Consider the following 21,446-nt stretch of genomic DNA (forward strand, 5'->3'; position numbering starts at 1 on the left):
CTGGTCAAATTTCAAATAGACCCTTTGATTCTACACTTCGAACGGTTTGGACAAACAGGAGAGAGTTTGGCTCCGCCAATGACCCTTGACCCATCACTATGCCCTTTAGCATCTCTGTCTATAAAACATGGGCAGCGCCAGGGTTCCTGTGACCATTTGAGTCGGGCAACATGGAAAGCGCCCAGGCACCGGGAAAGGGCTCAGGGCAGGCTCCCTGGAGAAGCAGCACCTGCAGAGAAGCCTGAGCGGGGGCCTCAGGGACGGTGCCGGGCAGAGCAGGCCCGTGACGTTCACACGGACTCTGCTGCAGTCTTCACCAAGGGCCCCCTGGGTTCACCAAACCAAAGAGCACAGGAGTTTTCTCAACCTCAGGGTCCAGAGGTACAACTGCAAGTGGGACTGGGGGTAAGAAAACACTTTAAAACATATAGCAACAGGAAACCGCTGTGCCCAAAAAGGCTGGCAGCCAATGCACTGCAGCGCCGCGCTCTGCACCGATGTCGGAGGGCACCGGGACACCGAAGGCAGGTGTGGTCTAAGAAAGCTCTCCGGGCAAGCTTGCTGGGAACAGCACCAGCGCACTGAGACCCGCACCACCCATGCCATGAGTGATTCGATGACAAGCTCTGCATGTCTGACAATAAACTGAAAACAGCAAAGTCAACGTGCAAGGTGAAAGCTCAGCACCCAACTCAGACCACTCGCCAGAGCCCGTAAGTCTGCCCTTAACCCTTCAGATCTGCGCCCCAGCGGAAGTACAGGGTGCCTCGTGTCTCAGGCTCCTGGACACCGAGCCCGCAGTGCGAGAGGCCACCGAGCCATCCCACGGGCGGACTGCACTCAGCACTCTGGTGTGTGCTGCATGTGAAGCAGCGTTTCAGGTGCTGGGGTAAGAAAAACCGTACCCTCCTACAGGGCACATTCCAGTTAGGAGGACAGACCGTGCGTTAAGAGAAAACGTCAGGAACCCTCCCCCACCTTCCTTCAAACCTCCTAGGTGCTCCCCCTCCTTCTGGCACCACCATCCACCTTGTCACCCAATCCAGAAACCGAATGGAGCCCTCATTCGTCCAGCTCCTTCACTCCCCACGCGCAACCAACCTCCAGGTCCCTTTATTCCACCTCCCAGGTCTCTGCGGAATCCACTCACTCTCCACCTCACTAACTGGTCTCCTCGGCCTCGCACAGCGTAGGCACACAACAGGAGCTCAGTAAGTAAGTGCTGAGATAAAAGTGAATGGCCAGAAGTGTGAATGCCAAGTACCTACCTAGATAAGCCTTATTCTAAAGAAAGTAATTCGATTTAGTAACTAGTAGTAAGCCTGACAATCAGCAGACTTGTTCTAAATGTACTGTGTTGCCAGCTCAGTCTCTTCATTTATCCACACTCGAGAGAGACGCCACAAGGATAAGAAAAACAACGTAAGACTCTTACGTAGGAAAAGTTATCACCACAAAGATGTATTAATTATGACCATCTCTACCAAACTGAACAAAAGCTTAGAACAAGAGAGATCTGGGTAAGAGAGGTGGAAGAACCTCGTCTACAACCAAATTATTAACACCACGTTTCTGAAATGAGCTATCAAAACTGACACCAAGTAAGAATGTAGAACAATATTCAAGGTAGAACGCTATAAACAGGAAAAAAGCCCAGCCCTGAGGACTCTAAAAACTGTACATTAAAAAAAAAAGACAGACATGAACAGACATCTCACTGAAGATACACAGATGAAGCACATGAAGAGACAGATGTGCAGGTTCATGAGCCGTCAGGGAAATACAAATGGAAACCACACTAAGATGTCAGGACCCATCTGACATCAGGACCCATCTATCAGAACGGCTGAGAGAAAACAGCGACGCCCCCAGGGCTGGCGAGGACTCGGAGGAAAAGCGGATCATCACCTGTGCACTTCGGGGGGGACTGCAACGTGCCTCCATTGCTCTAGAAAGCAGTTCGGCAGCTCCTTGTGACACTGAGCTCGCGACTAGCAGTTGTCCTCTTGGGCCCTCACCCCAGAGAAGTGGACACTTACACTCCCACCAAAACCTGCACACGAACACTGGGAGCAGCTTTATCTGTGACTGTCCCACACTGGAAACAGCCCGGGAGTCCTTTAATGGGTCAGACTGGCTGTGGTGCATCCGCACCATGCACACCACTCAGCAATGAAAAGGAACCAACACTGCATACATCCTGGATGAAATCTCCCGAAAATTATCCTGAGTGAAAAAAGCCAGCCCCCAAAAGGTTACATGCTGCATGATTCCATTTATATCATGATCCTGAAATGGCAAAGTTACAGAAATGGAGCACAGACCAGGGGTCAGCGGCGTGGGGGTGGCTCTCACGGTGCAACAGGAGGGCCCCAGTGGTGCTGAGGCTGCCCTGGACCTGGACTGCACCAGTGTGAACCCCCTGGCTGTGGTATTTGCTAGCTTTCCAAGATGTTACCATTGAGACAAACCGGGCAGTGGGTATCTGTATGTATGATTTCTCTGTCTCGTTCCTTAACAGTTGCATGTGAATCTACAATGATCTCAACATGAAGAGTTTTTAATAATCCAGCCCTGGCTGGTGTGGCTCAGCGGTCTGAGCACTGGACTGCGAAGCAAAGGGTCACAAGCTTGACTCCCCATCAGGGCACATGCCTGGGTTGCGGGCCTAGTCCCCAGTAGGGGTAGCGTGAGAGGCAACCACACATTGATGTTTTTCTCCCTCTCTTTCTCCTTTCCCCCCTCTCTAAAAATAAATAAAATCTTAAAAAAATAAAAAATAAACATCCAGCCTGGCCTCCTTCGCAGACCAGTCAGGACCTATGAGGGCTAATGGATGCCGCAGCCCCGTGGTGGTGGTGGGGGGGGGGAGGGGGCACGGGGGGCCTGAAAGGAAGAGTGGCAGAGGGCCTCTGTCACCGCCCAGTTTCCAACTGCCCGATGCAGAGCAGAAATCGGCGGTGATGAGTGTCCCGACGTCGCGGAGAAACTGCGACGTCAGTTCCCACTGCGGCTCAGCTGCCCCGCGAGACAACAAAGCCCCAGGTAAGAAGGAGCTGCGTGAGGAAATCACAAAGAGCACTTCACCCTCTCCACGGAGAGCTGAGCCGGGCGACCCCGAAGAGCCTCGCCCACTCCAGGAGCTGCAGGTACGAGGGGAGGTCATGTCTCAAGGCTAATCATGATGGCATCATCATCACTCAGTCCCGGGAGAGGGGAACACAGTGTGTGGTTTCCTCACCCTACGTGTCCTGCCTGCAGAACAAGGTCTACATGCAGGCTGGCTACTCACCTGGGTGGCAGGGTGCTGGATGGCCAGCCCCCGGAGAAGCCTCAAGATGAATGGCAGGGCCGGGCGAGACAAAAACTTCTTCCAGATGTCAGCATCCAAACTGCAAAGCAAAGGAAGACTGCTCAGCAGGCCGGAGAGGCAGAGGCTACCCAGACACCAGCTGTTGACTCCGGCTCGTTTGAACACGAGCCTCCAAGATGCCACCAAGAACCACGAAGGACCGTGGCCAGGACTCAAGAGAGAGGGGTACTCCAAACAGAAACCAAAGGCTGCTGCCCAAGGACTCTGCAGCAGCTCAGGGGTCACCCTGGCAGTTTCCAGAAGAGGAGGGAGCTGTCCAAGACGGGTAAAAGGGAACAATTATGCCAAGATGATGGAGGAGAAAAGGAACCGGGGAGAAGGGAAGGGAAGGAGGCACTTTGCTGGAGCTGCTCCTTACTTCTTGGCACTGGGAATGTGCTTTTTCATGTAGTCAAGTGCATTCTGGGTGATTCCCTTCTGGAGAATCAGGTCCTTCAGCTGGTGCCCATTGCTGTTGTTCTTGATGCCGGCTGCTATTTTACAGAAGCAGTCCAGGAAGACTTTATCGTCGCCACTGTGGTCTTCATCATACCTAGGCGGAAGGTGTGAAGGGAATAACACAGCTGAACAATCTCCAACAGTCTGCGGGATCAACTCTAAACTCCGTGGCCTGGCACGAAGAACCTGCCGGTCTGGTTCCTGTCACTCTCCCTGCCACCTGCTCCGTCACCCAGACTCCCAACATTCTCTGTGTGTTCACGCTTTAGCCCACACAACATCTCCCCAGCCCTGTCCTACCCTCCTCCCATCCTACGTCCACTCACCAATTTAACACAATATACAGGGTCCGGCACAAATAACACCTCCTTTTTTAACTACAAAATCCCCTATTACAAAACCGTAAGCATGTAATTCTGTAACATAACAACATCACACTCAAGCACACCATATGACATTTTAGGTGAAATGTTCAAATTAAAACTATAAATTATTACACCCATATTATTACCCTACCAACCACACTCAAGCAGGCCTTACTTCCACCGGACCCTATATTTTAATTACAGAATCTCCAACTAAATCGAGCCTCTTAAAGACCAGCCAGACTGGCACACAGAAACCTAACAGAAATCCCAGGGGTGTTTCCTCCGTCTCCCAGAACTAGTTCAGCGCTGTCGCGGGGACTCTCCCTTGGCTGCATGAAATCCAAGCAACGTACTTATCGAAGCTGCAGTAGGGCTTGAACCGCTCCACCAAGATCTGCATCTTCTCCACCTCCCCGAAGGAAAGGTACGGGATGATGCGCAGCAGGCCCTGCAGCACGCTAGGGTTGGAGCGAACGAAGGTGCTGTTGATCTGGTCCAGGAGCATCACGAGCTGGTCTTTGTCCCCTGTCAGGAGGAGGTTGCCCTGCAGTAGGAAAGAGGGCGGGAGGGCGGAAGGGCCCGTAATCGGGTCAGGACTTTGGCTGTAGCACCTCCATCAGCCACCAAAGCAGCCCTAAAAGAACGGTGTCTCGGCACTTTCTGGGGAATAAAGAGTGTGAGTTCCACTTGATAAATTACCTTCTCAGTGTCTGTGATGGCTCTCTTAATAGTCTCAAGTGCTCAAAATAGACCGATGCAGTCTCTCCCTCCCCCAGAGAATGCTGCTACCTGAAACTCATCTGGGCATCTCTCTAGCCAAAACATCAGCACCCACGAGAATGGAGGACGGTGATGGCGCAGCATTCTCTCTGCGCATCTCTCTGCACGATGATACGCAGAGAGAAACTGAACTGGGAGCTGGAGACCTGGGTTCTAGGCCTCCAAATGTGTAACACTGAACAGCTCACTTTGTCTCTCTAGGCCCAGTTTCTTCAACTGTGAAATGAGGGGCTGGACCAGGGCCATGTCTGCCAGCTAGAACATGCCAGAACTCCATTAATGAGCGCTTCTGAGCGAAAGAACACCCTTAGCAGCTTTATTTCCTCTGAATCCACCTCTTTCAGGCTTCAGTGCAATGATGTCACCATTAACTAGCTGAGCCTTGCCATTCCTATGAGCTGAGCAGGTTCCAGGATTCTTGTTGACACAGACACACGCAAGCCCACTGCTGGCAACGAGACAGGGCAGATTCTCAGAGCCCACAGATCCACAGGTCAGGCACACTCACCTTGTCCTCACTCAGGGGCTCGGCATTGGACTCATCCAGAATGATCTCCATGATGCTGAGCACCTGCTCGGCCACAGCTGCCCCACCACTGTCCTTGCTCTCCTGCTCCGCCACCAGGGCCTGGGGGAGGAGACACAGTCACTCTGGGGCAACGACACAGCCACTCACTGCTGATGCTATCTGCTCCTTACAGACACCCTTCATGGCCTCGTTTCCCGGAGACCATCCACGTGTGCGTGTGCGTGCGTGTTCTCAGAGTGAGACCAGCACGCAGGCCTTTGAGAAGAGTGAAAATGTCGTGTCCCAGAGTGCTCTCCGGTTGCCCCGAGGTGAGCAGCACTCCTTTCCACTGGTGTGTGGTCTGGAGTGTTGTAAGAACTAACTTCCTCTGCCTCTGATCTGAACCCCGGAAGGGGACAAGACAGCTCCTGGATGTCACGGCAGCAGCGTGGGGGTGAGCCAGCAGGAGGAGAAGGGGCAGCCTGAACCATCCTGGAGGGGCCTCCGCACCAGTCGGACAGACAAACGAAGGGCCTGAAGGCCACAGACCACTTCATCTGAGTCCAGAGCTGCGCTGTCTTTCTCCCACCCAGGACTTCAAGACTCAGTCCTCATCTCCTGCAGCCCACACTCTTTACCAAGTTCAGCGTCCCCAGCATGACGTTCAACGTGTTCATTTCCAGCTTGACCAGCTGCTGCCGGTTGACTTTCACCTTCACACAGTAACTGAACAATTTCAGCAGCACCTGACAAGAAAAGCCAGTCAAGACCCATGAGACCATCGGAGAGTGGAGGTGCAGGGACAAGCAGGAAGGAAATGTTTAAGAGAGGTTATGTATCATCAGCAGGTCCTCCTCCTGAAACCCAGAAGGCACAGAGGGAAGTAATCCTCAAGGGGACACGGTAAGGTGGCTGGGATCTCACGTCAGCTAGGTATTTTGAACGGCAGTGTTCTCCAGCAGGAGCCCTCATGGGCTGGTGGATCTCTTACCATCTCTAAACCTAGAGCAGACACCAAATTCCTAACGGAGCAGGTGATGCTCTGCTGTCTTGGGGGGAATTCTAGTACTAACTCGAAACTAACGGTCAACAGGACGACTCCAAAGTTCATGGCCTGTGTAGGTCATTTAAAACGTGGGCACGGTGATGTGTGTCCTCACACCCACTGGAGGTAATAATCGTAGTGTGATATCTGTGCTGCCACTGGACTCCTCTGCTCTTTAGTAATGAGACAGACGAGTAACCAAACAGAATCCTACAAGAAGTGAAAAAGTTACTTATAAAATCCATTAAAAAAAATAATAACAGACTCAGTACAGCCTTTTTTAGGAAAAGACTATTAGACATGGCTCCACAGGTCACTACAGGGACATGGCAGAAGGCTGCCATCACACTGGCGTTTGGGGTGTGGGCCAGGAGGAGGGTAGTGGGGAAAGGGCGCCTGGGCACAGAGGGCTCAGGGAAGCTGCCAGGTCCTTCACCGGCTTGCATGGTCCACGGCACCATGCTGCCCTCTAGGGCTAAACGGCACAATGACCATGAACTTCTTTCCACAGGGGCCTCTCCCACAGCGGAAAGCTGGTCCCGCTGCTCTGCCTCCAACTCACCGTTAGAAGGTGGCGTCCCTGCTTGAAATCTTTGATCCCCGCCAGCCTGTTCAGCATGCACTCCAGGCCCCCACACTGGGCCATCACGCCAGCCATCTTGTACACCTCCTCTTCGTCTTCTTCTTCATCTGGGGGAGCAGGGAAGCCGAGCAGAGGCAGGGGGAAAGGTGAGTAAAAAAACTGGGAATAAAACTGACAGCCCTCTTCCAGGCTGACGACTCGTTCCCTTTTTCACATCTCCAGCAAAGACACAGCAAATAAAAGGGACTGATATTAGATATTAAACTACACTACCTCACTCAAGCAGCTTTTTAAAATATTCCAATCAGTTAAAATTATTTACTCAAATATGTGACAATACAAGCACCACAACCACTAATTGGGGGATGTGGAAAAGAAAGCTAAAAATAAATCTGACCTCAGATTTGTTGCTAATTTGCAGTCTTTTCCCCAAAGTTGGTTTTTTCCCTCCCCAACCCCAGAGGTATCTGAATCAGACCATAGATACCTGTTTCCTTCCTCAGTTGGAGAAGTAATCTCCCTTCAATTCCAACCAGACGTATAAGAGCGCATCTGCCCAGAACACCCCCAGGTGCCAGGACATGGGCCGCTGACCAGTGCCGGCCCCCGAATTCAGCCTGCAGCAGTTACCTGCGAAGGGGCCGTACCTGTCGTGGAGTCCAGGGACTCGATGAACTCCTCAGTGGCATCGCCAAGCAGCCCCCGCATCCGATAAACAATCCTCATGGGCTCTCCCTGAGCAGAGGAAGTTGGAGAAAGGTACTTGTGATCAGGCCCAGAAAATGCAAAGAAACAACACCTGGTCTTGCTTAATGCCTCAGTGACACGGACAACTTCTATTTCTCTACAAGATGTGAACCACAGAACCTGGAATCCAAACGCACTGCATTTCACTTAGGGCACAGGTGGCAAACACAAGGCCCACGGGCCAAATCCGGCCTCCACCTTGTTTTATTTGGCGGGCACCTTGTTTCTACCTGGCAGCAGTGCTGAGCTCCTTGCCCCTAGTTAGGGAGTAGTTACATGTACACAGTCCTAAAGTTATATTCGGCCCTTTGAAGGCAACCATGAGGCTTTGTGGCCCCCAGTGAAAATGAATTTGATACCCCTGTCTTAGGGGAAAGAAAGCTAACTTATTTAGTATCTGTTTAGGCCAGGAACTGTAGGAAGCCTTTTACAGACGTTATCTTGTTTAATTCCATTAAAATTCTAGGTAACAACACTAACCACTATTACTCATTGTTTTACTCTGTGCTAAGTCCTGTGTTAATTAAGAACTTCACGTTACCCTTCACTCCAGGTTAAAGCAGCTTGTGCAAAGTTACTCAGCTACAAGCCCAGGTCTAATGCCAGGCCTGCATCTTCAGGACAAAAGCTCTAACCTGGAAGGACTTCCACTCAGAGTCAAGACAAGGGAGGTCAACAGGATCAAAGAGCTCTGACTCACGTCCCAGGAACCAAAAGCAAGGAAAGACAATACATCAATCTTTTCCTACGGAGAGCCTAAGGCCTACATGTAACCATCTGGCAAGGTGCAAATTCATCTGAACTTCCTCAGTCTGGAACTCTACACTGATGGGTTAACAAGGAGTACGTCTTCGGTAATTAGAAGGTTACAGCGTTCTGGAGGGTCGTGAGCGTTCACTGCACTCCAGGTAATGAGGCAGGCGCTCCAGCATCTCCGTTATTCTCACTGGGAATATGAGAATAATGGAGATGAGAATAGTGGAGATGAGAATATAATGGAGATGAGAATAGAGGAGATGAGAATATAATGGAAATGAGAATATAATGGAGATGAGAACATAATGGAGATGAGAATAGTGGAGATGAGAAATGGGCACTTGAGGCCGCGCTATATGAAACGATGCCGTCTCCGAGCCCATGATCCGCATCAGGAGGAAGAAAGTCCTGGAGGGGAGAACTTGTCAGGAGGGCTTCTCAGCTGTGGACGCTGAGAGAGGGAACAGCCACAGACCACGGACAGACTTAGAAGAGAGGACAGGCTCCAGTCAGGAGCCAAGGAGATGGGCTGTTCATTGGGAAGTAAGAAGGGGAGTGGATGAAGCCCCAAATAAAAGCTGTTACAAACTCAGGACTCGTCAGAATGACCCCTCAGTGGATCAAACACACTAATGCGGGGGTCGAATGACCCTCGACTTCCACCTTGCCTCATGGCTCAGAAGAGGAGGTGCCCATGTGTATTCTTTGGGTTCCATGCCACCACTTACAAGGATGCCCACAGAAGCCTGATCTGAATTTCTTATGTGCCTCAGGGATTAAGTCTGTATCATTCTGTTTTGATGCTAAAATGTCAGCGACAAGACGCACTGGAGGGGCAAACTTCTGCATGTCCCGGAGCCAGCAGCACCGAATCTACCCAGCCGGCAGCCGTCCGACAGTAAACGCTGTCCAGGACTCCCGGCACAGTGGGGAAATGGGAGGAGCAAAAATACATACCAGGTAAAGGCTGGCAGCATGCTACCAATCTGGTTTCTTAAACTCTACAGAAATATTTGGGAGTCTAGAAAAGTTTGCAGTGCATCACTGGGACCCTAGTTTGCTGGAACCAATTCTTTGATTCATTTACTAAATGTCCCCTTAATAGGGACAAGAGATGAGAAGAAATGAGAAAGCGAGAAAGGCGGGAGAAAGAAAGGCGGGAGAAAGGAAGGAAGGAACGGGAGGTCAGGAGAAGAGGAGAGAGGGGACGGGAACTGACTCGGGCTTTCACGAGCAGACAGAGCACTGAGGTGGCCAAGAGGACCAGAGAGCTGGGCTTCCTCTGCCTCCCTTCCCCCTCCTCAGCACTAACTGCCCGTTTGAGCCTCAACTCCCCAGCTAGTAAGACAGAAATTACGCCTCCCTGGCACAGCCACCAGGAACATGTTCGGAGAAGTAAGCAGGCCCCCAAAAGCTGGGGATCAACCTCAGTCACGAGGTGTCTGTCTTCAACGGGTACGAGGCAGCAGGCGTCCCCGCTGCTGTGCTCCTGAGACTTCGCCCCGCCCCCTGCGCACCGCTAGGACACACACCCACCCACCCTCCCATGAAGCTCTGCACTGGCCAGCTGCCTCAGAGGAGTACACGAGGCCTGGCTTCCCCACACAGGCACGAGCAGGGGCAGACAGACGCCCCAGCAGCGCTGCTGCGAGCTGGGGAAGTGACGGCCGACAGCGGCTCCTCCCGGTTCGAGTCTGCACACATCAGCAAGTCAAACCGCACCCCCAAGCACGAAGAAACAAGCACGTACCTCGTTCGTGGTGCACCAGACCTTCTTGTAAACCTCAGCCACAGGAAGGTCCAAACTAATGATTTTATTGTTCACTAGAAGCTGAACGGAAAAGCAGACGAGGCTGTTATTCCAGGTAATTGGAGGGCAGGCACACGTCAAGATCAAAGGGCACTTTAGAGCGGCGGCTCGATTCCTGACTTTCATGTGTCGAGGATCAATCGAGTCTCCCTCTCTTAAAAACGTGCATGTGTGCACGACACAGGATTCTGTACACGATCTCATGGGTTACAAACACCCTTTAACCCGAACCATGGACCCCAGGCTACGAATCCCTGCCAAGGACCTTCTCTTAGCCTGAGTCCATTTCAGCCTCAGCACCAGAAAAGGCAATTTTCTATTGCACCCGACATGGTTTTCACCATGTACATGATAACACCAAGATACACAATAACACCAGACACAGAGCCGGGCATCTGCACGAGAGCTGAAGGGCCAGCAGTTACGGAGATCAGCTGGGAGTCACCGGGAGGCCTCTGCCCGAGCAACGGGAACAGTGAGTCTGCGCCACGACTAGCACGGCAGGCGGGGACAGGGCCTTTGACAGGTTATTAACTTTTTACATCAAGCCGGTAGGAATCGTGAGCCCCACTCACAGATGAGAAAGCTGAGGCAAGCTAGCTGCCCAAGGTTAATCAGCCCCTAAGGGCAGAAACCTGGATTTGGTCCCGGCCCACACTCTGAACCACGGCGGCACTGCCCCACGCTTGTTACCTCCATCCCACTGTCATCCTCCAGGAGAGCCACCAAGTCACAGTCCTGGCAGATCTTGTTCTTTATATCCCTCATCAGTGGCCCAATGCCTGGCTCGTTGCTACTGTAAGGGTTGCCGGGCATCCTGCCCTGTAAGAAGTCTTCTTGTTGGGGGTCCTTCTCCAGGGTCACAAAGAACTCCGTGACTTCATTCTCCTCCTAAAGGACAGAGAGAAGGAGGCATCAGGAGGGACGGCATAAAGATGCATGTAGAGGGATGGCCATGGCCTTTTAGAGTTATACCATGTTCCATGACTGCTCTGAGGGACACACCAGACTCATCCAGCCCCTTGCACATTTAAAGATGTAAAGAACAGGGAGCTTGGGTCGATTCAAAAACTCCAAATATAATTCAAACAGCGTCATTTCTCAAGCATGTCTCCTCGGGCGGACTGGGAGAGAGAGCTTCACAAAGTGGGCAGACGAGGAGTGGCATGTGGAACCCATACACCAAAATAAGCGCGCAGCGGAGTGGGGGTGGGGGTCTCTCCTCCGCCGGCTTGTCTCATGGGATGCTGACCAAGCTGGGGGCAGGTGACTTTGTCACCGGTGGCCCTCAAGTCCCGAAAAGGGTGTGCTCTACGTTACACAGCATCAGGCATGCCCGACCCCGATGACCTCTCATCAGTAACTGAGGATCCCGGTGTTTCTCTCCCTTGCTCGGTAACGGGAAGGGGTCTTTGGATCACACCCTGCTTCTCTACGGCTCGGGCTAGGGAAACAGACACGAATGCGCGTGCGCCCAAAACGGGGAGGAGGGTGTGTGAAAATGTCCTTATACCACAGCTCGATGTTCCTTCATAGCATGTTGGATTGACGAGCAATGGGATTTTGGCAAGGGAAGATTAGACCTAGTTTAACAACAACAACAAAAGAGGCTGACCTTGACTTTATATTTGGCAAATAAGACCAAGGAAGGTCTTCAGTTTTCCATCATCAGGAACAGGAAAATTATGAGGCTGCTTTTGGTTTTATGTCTGTCAGTGGCGCTTCCTAAAATGTTGGCTGGCCCTGGCTGGTGTGGCTCAGTGGACTGAGCACCAGCCCGTGGACCGAAAGGCTGCTGGCTCGATTCCCCGTCAGGGCACACGCCTGGGTTGTGGGCTGGGTCCCTGGTTGGTGGCCTGCAAGAGGCAACTGATCGATGTTTCTCTCTCACACTAATGACTCTTTCTCCCTCCTTTCCCCTCTCTCTAAAAATAAACAAAATCTTTAAAAATTAAAATGAAATAAAGTGGTAACTCAGTGGCCCACAGGTGGTAAGACGGCTGAGGACTGTAACGCGCCGCCAGGAGGTCCACGGCGGAAAGGCTCCCGCGGACACGCGGAGGGGCGCGGGGAGCACCACCGCTTACGGGGTAGATGATGCTGCAGAGCCTCTCGAAGATGAAGACGGGAGTCCGGTAGTCGTCCAGGTTGTAGCGCTTGGCTGTCTCGATGCACACGGCCATGAAGGCCTTGGTTTCCGATTCTGTTCCTGCCGGAAACCAGAGTGGCCAAGTCAGCCAGGGGAGCAGTTCTCACCCAGAAACCACGGCGACGCTTCGCGAGGCCCCGTCGCTAGCCGCCTCTTTCTGCCTGGCCAGCCTCCAAGTGCCCCACGCGGCAGCGCCAACGGTTCCGCCGGAGACGTGAGGCCGGCTGGGTCTAATACTCAGACAGACCTCACTCCAGCCGGAAGCCTCGACGCCCAAGTCCACGCCATGCGTCGTGGTTAGCTGGACACACGTCCCCTCGCAGAACCACAACCTCTCACTCTCCTGACCAATACAGGGGCTCCACAATGGCAAGTATCTGACACTCGGACATGATCCTAACGGTATTCCAGTCAAATCCAAGGGAAGTTATAAGCTTCGTTCTAAAAGGTCATGTAGATTGCCTTCTGCAAGCCAAGACATAACTTCAAATCCCATGAGAAAGGAGAAATATCCTCTTGAAAAGGGTCCAACCAACAAGGTCACGAACCATCTGAGCATGGCGGAATGAAAATGGCAACAGGACCTCCATGTCTGGTAACATAGCAGACTGTGTTTCCTGACCGACTTCCCACTTCTCACCACTTAGAAACAACTTAAAATACTGAATTAAAAGGTATCGGTGAACTGCCACACTAGCAAAGAATGAAAAGCCAAATTTAAGAGTGACCAGGGAAGTTAGAGAAACACGGAGGCACCCTGGCTGGTGTGATCAGTGGGTGAGCGCTGGCCTGAGAACAGAAGGGTCACTGGTTCGATTCCCAGTCAGGGCACATGCCAGGGTTGCAGGCCAGGTCCCCAACTGGGAGTGGGAGAGAGGCAAGTGGTCAATGTATCTCTCGCACTTCGATGTTTCTCTCCCTCTCTTTCTCCCTCCCTTCCCCTCTTCTAAAAATAAGTAAAATCTGAAAGGAAGAAAAAGAAAAAACAAACATCGAGGCTGCTTTTGCCCTGAGCTTCGGTTTCCATAACCTGCCAAGATTTCAGAGCCGGACACAGAGCCCCAAGCCTGCCGGGCAGAAAGTCTAGCAGGAACACCACACACACACACACACACACACACACACACACACACGTCTGGTACCCTGAGAGAGCTGCATGCCTCGGTGTACAGGCCAACTAGAAACGACTCTCCCTTCCCCCACGCAAATAAGAAGATACTGTCTTCCCGTAAGATGTGGCAACGAGTCCGGGGGCGTGAGGAATCTCTGAGAGCTCAGCTGCCCACAGCGGTCTGTGACCCCCACCACCTACGAGGTCTGAAAGCCCGAGGTTCAGAACGCTGCTGCGGGGAGCCCCGGGAGGGCAGTGCCCCCAGAGGCCTCGTGGAAGCTGTTTCAAATCCTCCCTGGAAAACCCCACCTTTGACTCAGGTCCTGGAGAATTTCCAAAGATAAATCCCCCACGCAGTCAAGAATCACAAAATACAAAAAAAAAAAACAAAAAAAAACAACAACAAAAAAAAACCTAAGGCACGATAAACAAGAGCCAAAATAACAAAGAGCAGAATGGAATCAATAAATACTTCCAATTTTAGAATTATCAGGCACAGAAACACGTTTGATGTTGAAAGACTATAAAAGGGATGAGAAACATCAACAAAAAGGACACGACGGGTGGACGAACAGGTAGCACGGAGCACAGAAAAACTCAATGAACTGAACGACGGAACAGAGGAGGCCACCCACAATCACGCGAAGGCACGGCGAGGTGAGCCCCACGGAAGAGCGGCGGAGAGACGAGGACGAGAGCAAGCGGTTCAGGGCTCCCAGAACCAGCAAAGACGCCAGCCCGAGAGCCCCTGGCCTCTTCCTGCTCCCGGCGCCATCCCCAAAGCCCACACCCGACCGGGCCCCGCTCTGGGGCTTTGCCGCTCCACAACCCAGTCTTCTCTCGGAGGAGTTCCTCCTCCCTCCTCACGGGAAGGCGCAACCATGCCCCCCCCCCCCGGCCCCCCAGCTCTGCAGAACTCAGGAGATCAGACCGGTGTCCCAGGCAGACCCAGAAGAGACGTGAGGCCTTGGGCTCCGGCCGCCGGGCAGCGCTACCTGTGGTCATGTCCTCCAGCATCTCCAGCAGCATGTCCTGGGTCTCATCGATCAGCTTGGTCCTCTGCACCACCAGCTTCCTCAGGCACAGGTACCCATTCAGCACAGTGCCCACCAAGCGGCTTTTAAAGTGCCTTTTGATGGATTCCACCTCGACGAAGGAGGAGAGAAGGCCTGTGGGGACAGGGAAAAGTTGCTGCAAGAGCTCTGAATGAGAACATAAGCGAGGAAGGGCTGTGTCTTCAAAAGATTATTGGCAACTCAAAGGAAGGAAAAAGCCATCTCGGTGCTTGGCACAGAGCAGGTGCTCCATGAACAGAACTAGTAAGCAGAGAGCAGGCGCTCAAACACGTAAACCTGCAGGTCAGGAGAAGCGTGCAGAGCGTGTATGTGCACTACGGCCAACATGTGAGGGAAGGGAGCCAACTCCACACCCCAGGAACTCGGGGTCGGGCCCCAAAGGAAGGGCCGGCGGCTCTCTCTACCTGTGAGACTCTTGAGGGCATAGCCCTGCTGCAGGTCGGTGCTCAGGGAGGCCTCCTCCAGGGCAAGCAAGCGGGCTATTTCCTGGACAGGACAAGAAGCACAGTGTGACAGCACTGCCGATGACACTGGTCACCTCCACCGCCAGTCTGGGAGCTTGCAGCACCAACCAAAGACACTATGTAGTCCTCACATTTTGTTCTAACGGTCCCTGAGGCTGAACCTTTGCAGACCCCCCCGTCCAAGAAGCCAAGCACGGCTGCACTGATAGTCAGGGACTGCTTAAAAATTGGAAGGGCCTAAGTGCCCCCAAAAGATTGCTACATCCTTTTGACAAATGTAATAGAGTCACAAAAATAATATTTCCAACAAACATTTCTTCTCAGCACAAGAGAATATTGCAAAGCATGTATCAGAGAAAGAGTTCGCTGGTGGAACTAGGGAAAGGGCTCCCCTGGGCCGCAGGGGGTACCTTGGTGATGAGGTTGCCCACGTAGGGCAGGACGCCCCGGGCTGCCAGGTAGACTTTCCAGTGGGCGGAAGCGATGAGCTTCTGGTAGAGAGCCAGGTACTCAGCGGCACACTCGCCGGCCGTGCTCACTTCGTCCAGGTAACTGCCACCGAGACAGACAGGCTCCGTGAGAGAACTCAAGTAGCTCCTATGGCCTCCTGGTTCCTCACGCTCCTTCCACCTTCCACACGTGCTGGCCTTCACTCCCCCTTCCTTGAGAAAACCCGAACTTCCCACACGGAACTCCCCAAAGAGCCCGGAGCACACACCAGGGAATGGCATACGATGACCACACTCATTTAGCATGAGCACCAAAGTATGGACAGTGACTATCTGGGCAGCGAGCCTGCTTCTGACCGAACCTCTGGGAAGGGGAGTGTTCCACAGGGTGGCCAACAACGCTGGCCTTGGCATTAGACCGCCTGAACTCAAACGCTGCCATCCGGTGGAGAAGTGGACCAGCCCCTTTAAGCCCAGGTTGCTGTGAGGATTAAATGAGATAGCACACGCCAAGCATTTATATGCTCATAAACTGGTGCCGACACTGTATCACTGCTGCTACTGCCACCACTAAACCCCAGCTTTCCACCCTTTCTGTCCCTGTGGCCCTACACACGGAACGAAACAGAGCACGGGTGCGCCTCCCTTCACCCTGAACTACGAGCTCCCCTGGGAAAGCAGAAAAGGCCCTAGACGTGGTCTGACCGCTCTTTCCCTCCCACCCTCACGTGGTACCTGGTGAGGAGGTCGAGGACCTGCTGCTTGCGGCTGGGAATGGTGGCCAGAGCTTCCACAATGGTACAGGCCGCCTGCCGGGCAGCCTGCGTCGCCGGAGTGAAGAGCACCTGCAGGGCACAGGAGGGAGCCCCTGGCTGAGGTGGCGGCCTCTCGGCACGCCCCCTGCAGGGCCGTCAACCACCACCTGCCCCCAAGTCCCCTGGGCAATGCTCCAGGAAAAGGTTAAAGGCAAAAATCACATGCTACCCCAGATCTGACTGCCACAGACTGGGACAGCGGCTGCTAGGGAGTGTCCTACATGAGACTCTCCATCTAGTACTTTGGAGAACAGACCTCAGATGACTGAACTGGGAAGACAAGTGGGTATTTTCCTTAGCAAAGACTTCTACAATTCTGTCCTGGGGACCCCTACATGCCAAATATTCCCCATTCTACGTGTCAGTGGACAAATGGGTTCTGAAAAGACAATTGCTAGACATCAGCTGGAAGGACAAAGGAGAGGACGGCAGGAGGCAGATGCGCACGACGGACGGGGAGAGGGGACTGCAGGCCCTGCGGCCCAGTTCCACCAAGTGGTCGGGGGGAGAGCAGGAGCGAGACAAGCTTGATGAGAGGGCACCGAAGTCCTGCTCTGGCCTGTCCACCACGCTGGTGGCTACAACCGAGAACCTCGACCTACCCTCCCTTCCACTTGGAAGGAAGCGAGAAAGCAAAGAGAAACGGGAGGAAGCGCGGCACCTGCGGGAAGGTGCTCGCTCTCTGGAGCCGGGGCAGCAGAGCGGGGGCCCAGGGGAGGCGGTCACTCACTTGCCGCAGCCAGTTGTTATGGCCCAACTTGAGATCCAAGGGAGGGGTCCTCTTGCCCCGACGGCTCAGGAACTGTTTCCACCTCCACACGTACTTCTCAGTCAAATAGAGATGGTGGAGCTCTGATTTGCTCGGGGACTTCCCATTGCCATCTATCCCTGGCAGACAAAGGGGTGCGGGGGGAGTAAGGAAAAGGAAGCGAGAGCACAGGGCGGATTCTGCAGCTGTCAGGACAGGGGCAGGAAGGACTGGTCTCCCAAGAAACAAACAGACCTCTGATAGGAAGACACTTCTTCCAGGCCTCGTAGGACGCTTTGGGGTCTCTCTTGAGCCACAGCTGAGCCTGGGCGTGGATCTCATTGCTGTACGGCTTAACCGTAGTGAGGGCCTCCACGGGAACGTCCTGCAGGAGTGCACGGAACAAGGGGAGGGTGCGTGAGGGCGCGCCTGAGCCACGGCTCCGACACAGGGGCACTGATACCCCACGGGGACACGCGCGAAGGCAAGAAGATCAGAAGGACCGATGACCATATCTCCCGTGCCCAGATGCACGTTCTGGGAAAGCGTTCGGATCCGGTTTGGCAGCAGCATCTGCGCACCGAGCCCGAGGTCGCTGGCTCTGACTGTGCGGGACGAGGGTGAGCCGGCTCCCTGCAGACAGTCCTGCAGCCACACACACTGACTCCTACCCCAGGCTGACGCGCAGTTTCCCGAGCTCAAATCTTAAAGGGGTCCCTGCGCAGCCTCCAGAATTTAAAGAGCCATTACTAATCGGAACTCGAAGCCAGCGATTCTCAAACTCTTTGGCCTCAGGACCCCACCACACTCCTAAAAGTCACTGAGCACCCCGAAGAGCTTCTCGATGTGTGGTTCTAGCTACGGGTGTCTGCCATGTTCACAGTCAAAACTGAGACGTCCTTAAAATATTTACCACCTCATTGAAAAATAAGATTAAATCCATTACCCGACAATGAAATGACATATTTTATATTTTCCAAAACGAAAGTAATCTAGAGAAAGGAGGGGCAGTTTCCATTCTGAAGGTAACTGAATGACTGCCTTCACGAGACAGCTGGACGCCCGGGTCTGCTCCCGCTGTCGAGCAGTGGTGGTGACGCGCTGCTTTGGTCGAGCACATGAAAAGCCTCTGGCCCCACACAGATAAACAACCAGAAAAGAGTCTTTTTATGCCATTTTCAATTAACTGTGCATTTTCTCTTTGATACGACACCAAACTTCAACCAAAATTCAGATGGTAGGTTCTTAGAGATCGGCTGTCGTGTGGAACCGGAAACCAGTCAGTGAACTTCACGCTGCGTGACGCTACAATCCGTCTTTTACCCGTGCACGACTCTGCGACATGCACGAGTCATTTGGAAGACACTGGCTCACTGAGCCATGTCAACTCCTCTACGGGTGACAGGCTCGCTTCTTCGTCTGTGAAGACAACGTCCACCCAGTGCCCAACTCTGAGCAACCACTGTCTGCCTGCCAGTCGGCCTCGCAAGCACAAGTGGGTTCCAGAGAAAACAGCTGGTTCAGCCAGCACCTTGGACAATTGCGCGAGCACCTTCCTGATCCCAAGACAGCACTGTCCTTAGGCGTAAAGTAGGGGCACCCATATGTACTCCCCAAACCGTCCCCTAGACAGGGAAACGGGGAGCACTCAAGACGTCAATCAGCACTGCTTCGCCAGCAGGCTCCTGATCCAAGCGCCCGGCAGAGAGAGCCCGGCAGCAGCTGCCTCTCCTGCCCAGATCCAGCGGTCCCACCAGCGCTGACGCTGCACCACCGGGACCGTGGGCAGCTCTCTCTAGGCCAAACCCAGCAAAACGTGGACAGAAACAATAGGCACGGGGGCTCAGAGGATAAGAACTCTGCGGGAACCTCCCTTCACCCTGCACTGTGGGAAGAATGACAGTGAAGTGGGGCTGAGGTGGTTCTTTTCGGTTAAGGGCCAATTCATTTTCTGCGAACCAGCTCAGGGAAACGAACCTTCGTCAAAGGGAAGGAAGGAAGGTACCTCAGTCCAATCTCTTCTGAGGACTGTCCAGGCAGACCAGCTACAGGGAAATGTGGTCAACCGTTCAACCCCAGCTTCCTCCCGAGTGCTTACCACTCAGAAGGCAGCCCGCCTGCAACGAAGGCTCTGTTGCCCGTCAAGGGACGCCACGGCACACAGACCACAAAGAGCGGAGGGAGGCAGCCAGCCTCGGGCATGGCCGAGGGAGAGAGTTGCGGCCCGCGTGTTCTACAAGCTGGTACAGGCAGGCCAGTTATTTTAGGGTAAGAACTTGGCTTTATTCATCCACCTCGCAATGATTTACTGCGTGGCTACTGTATGCTAGATACCACACCATGCACTGGACGTAAAAAGTAAGAAGTCCCTGGATGCAAGGAGCGTGCGGCCAGCCTGGCAGAGAAGTGGACCTCCCAAGGAGCAGCTGACGAAGGGGAGGGGAGCATTCTGGGCAGAGAAGGCAGCACACCGCCACAGGTCACACTTACTAAGGACTAACTGGGCCAGACCCTGCTCTGAGCGTTTGATCTGTTAAGTCATTTACTCTTCACACCATTTCGAGGCGGAGACTCTAGTCCCATTTTACAGATGGGAAACGTGAGGGACCTAAGTTAAATAGCTCTCCCAAGGCTGCAATGCCAGTAAATGAAGACGCTGCGGCACGGGGCGGGGAAGAGCACCATGCTGTCCGGGAGCTGCAGGCCCCCAGTGCAGTGGCAGAAAGGTGGTCCTCTGCGGGACTGTCGTGTCTGTTCTACTCCTGACCTTCCTCTGAGAAACCATCCTTCTCAAAAATCCCAACCATCTCTGCTGAACTGCGGCAAAGGAAGTGACGGTGCTCTCTCCCAGGGTCAGGGGAGGTCAGCGCAGGGCAGGGCACAGTGCTGGCCAGGGCGCGGGGGGTGGAGGCTGCCTTCGGAACCTCCCTGCCCAGTACCTTGTTCTTCTTGCTGGTCGGAGCAGGGGGTTTGATCAGCTTCTGCAGGATCCGCAGGCACATGAGCGTTATGTTCTCGACGACCACGGGGGTCTTGATGTTCACGGCCATGAGGAAGAGGCTGAGAGCTGGGGTCGGGAGGCAGGCGGAGTCAGGACCGCAAAGCGCCCCCTCCACCTCCCACGGGCCATCCAAGCGCAGTTTCCCCGCCTCTCCCCTCTGCACTGGGACTGCGCCTCGTGGCCTCCTTTCCCGGCTCGGAAGAGCTCCCGACGGGACACTCCCCAGACTCACCGCAGCGCAGCCGGAGCTCCCAGCAGCTGTCTTCCTTGGAGATCGAGTCCGTCAGCAGCAGCATTTCGTACTGGAGGCTACTTGCCTGAAAGGCCAGCCAGAGGCATGAGTTAGAGAAGGGTCTGAGGGGTCAATCCCAGGGCTGGCTCATGTCCAAGCTCTGACCCAGGACTCAGAACTAAACTCTTGGTCACAGTGGCACCATAAGAGGAAGGACAGATGGAGGCCCTTGTACCCCCCAGAGCCGACCGCCCACTTCCTCTCCTCTGCAGAGCAGGGTCTGACCCGGGAACACCACTCTGGGACATGAGCTTGGCAAGTGACCATGCTGCTTGGCCATCACGATGGGACCAGTGGGAGGAGTCAGAGGGGACACCTGTCCTGCTCACCAGGTCGGGATTGGCCCAGTGGCCCTTCAGAGCTGTGGAGACTTTGCCAATAATCAGGTCGTTCATCTGCTGGGTGGCTTCCGGATTGTCTCTGCAGAAGCAAAAACAGGGTCTCGTTACCCACCACTGGCTGTGCCCCCCTTTCCACTCGGAGGAGCCCAGAGACTTGGAAGTCCATGACTGGGGCTATGTGGCCTTCCTGGGGCAAGACCGCAGCGCCAGCCCACGGCGCCCTGGTGTGCAGTGACACCGCCAGTCACAGCCCCTGATGGGGGAAGGGCAGACCAAACAGGGGAGCCTCCCTCCTGGTCCCCGTCCCTGGCTGCACGGCCCTCAGGCGCCATGTGGTGTGTCACAGCCCCCAATCTCAGCGTTCACGCTCAGTTTTGGCAACAACTCTCTCCTCATCTTCTCCAACTGTCTCCACCTTGCTTCCCACGGGGCATCCACACTTTCCACCCATGCCCCTTTGTAATTATGTCCACACTAACAACAAAAACCAAGAACTGCACCATATCGCTTTCTTGCTTCCCAACACTTTTTGAATAAAGCCCGGAGTCCTCACGGCGGCCTACAAGACCCATCAGGATGCGGCCCCCACGTC

General features: G+C 53.8%; 1 protein-coding gene across 6 annotated transcripts in view; it reads right to left on the minus strand.

The window, feature by feature from the left end:
* The window catches only part of UBR4 (ubiquitin protein ligase E3 component n-recognin 4), a 120,493-nt gene that overhangs the window by 15,802 nt on the left and 83,245 nt on the right, over positions 1 to 21,446 (minus strand). For all 6 annotated transcript variants that reach the window (XM_045858982.1, XM_045858980.1, XM_045858981.1 and 3 more), the window contains 19 exons: positions 20,843 to 20,933; positions 20,454 to 20,538; positions 20,160 to 20,287; positions 17,476 to 17,605; positions 17,203 to 17,360; positions 16,393 to 16,502; positions 15,619 to 15,760; positions 15,149 to 15,230; positions 14,664 to 14,837; positions 12,496 to 12,617; positions 11,102 to 11,299; positions 10,349 to 10,429; positions 7,743 to 7,830; positions 7,075 to 7,202; positions 6,106 to 6,213; positions 5,468 to 5,587; positions 4,533 to 4,723; positions 3,732 to 3,905; positions 3,293 to 3,392 (listed from right to left, as the gene is read on the minus strand). In XM_045858982.1, the coding sequence (XP_045714938.1) occupies positions 3,293 to 3,392; positions 3,732 to 3,905; positions 4,533 to 4,723; positions 5,468 to 5,587; positions 6,106 to 6,213; positions 7,075 to 7,202; positions 7,743 to 7,830; positions 10,349 to 10,429; positions 11,102 to 11,299; positions 12,496 to 12,617; positions 14,664 to 14,837; positions 15,149 to 15,230; positions 15,619 to 15,760; positions 16,393 to 16,502; positions 17,203 to 17,360; positions 17,476 to 17,605; positions 20,160 to 20,287; positions 20,454 to 20,538; positions 20,843 to 20,933 (2,410 nt within the window). The remainder of the gene's footprint in view (positions 1 to 3,292; positions 3,393 to 3,731; positions 3,906 to 4,532; positions 4,724 to 5,467; positions 5,588 to 6,105; positions 6,214 to 7,074; positions 7,203 to 7,742; positions 7,831 to 10,348; positions 10,430 to 11,101; positions 11,300 to 12,495; positions 12,618 to 14,663; positions 14,838 to 15,148; positions 15,231 to 15,618; positions 15,761 to 16,392; positions 16,503 to 17,202; positions 17,361 to 17,475; positions 17,606 to 20,159; positions 20,288 to 20,453; positions 20,539 to 20,842; positions 20,934 to 21,446) is intronic.

The sequence above is a fragment of the Phyllostomus hastatus genome, unplaced genomic scaffold, assembly GCF_019186645.2.
Source record: "Phyllostomus hastatus isolate PE091 unplaced genomic scaffold, TTU_PhHast_1.1 phas_scaffold_182, whole genome shotgun sequence".
Classification (NCBI taxonomy): domain Eukaryota; kingdom Metazoa; phylum Chordata; class Mammalia; order Chiroptera; family Phyllostomidae; genus Phyllostomus; species Phyllostomus hastatus.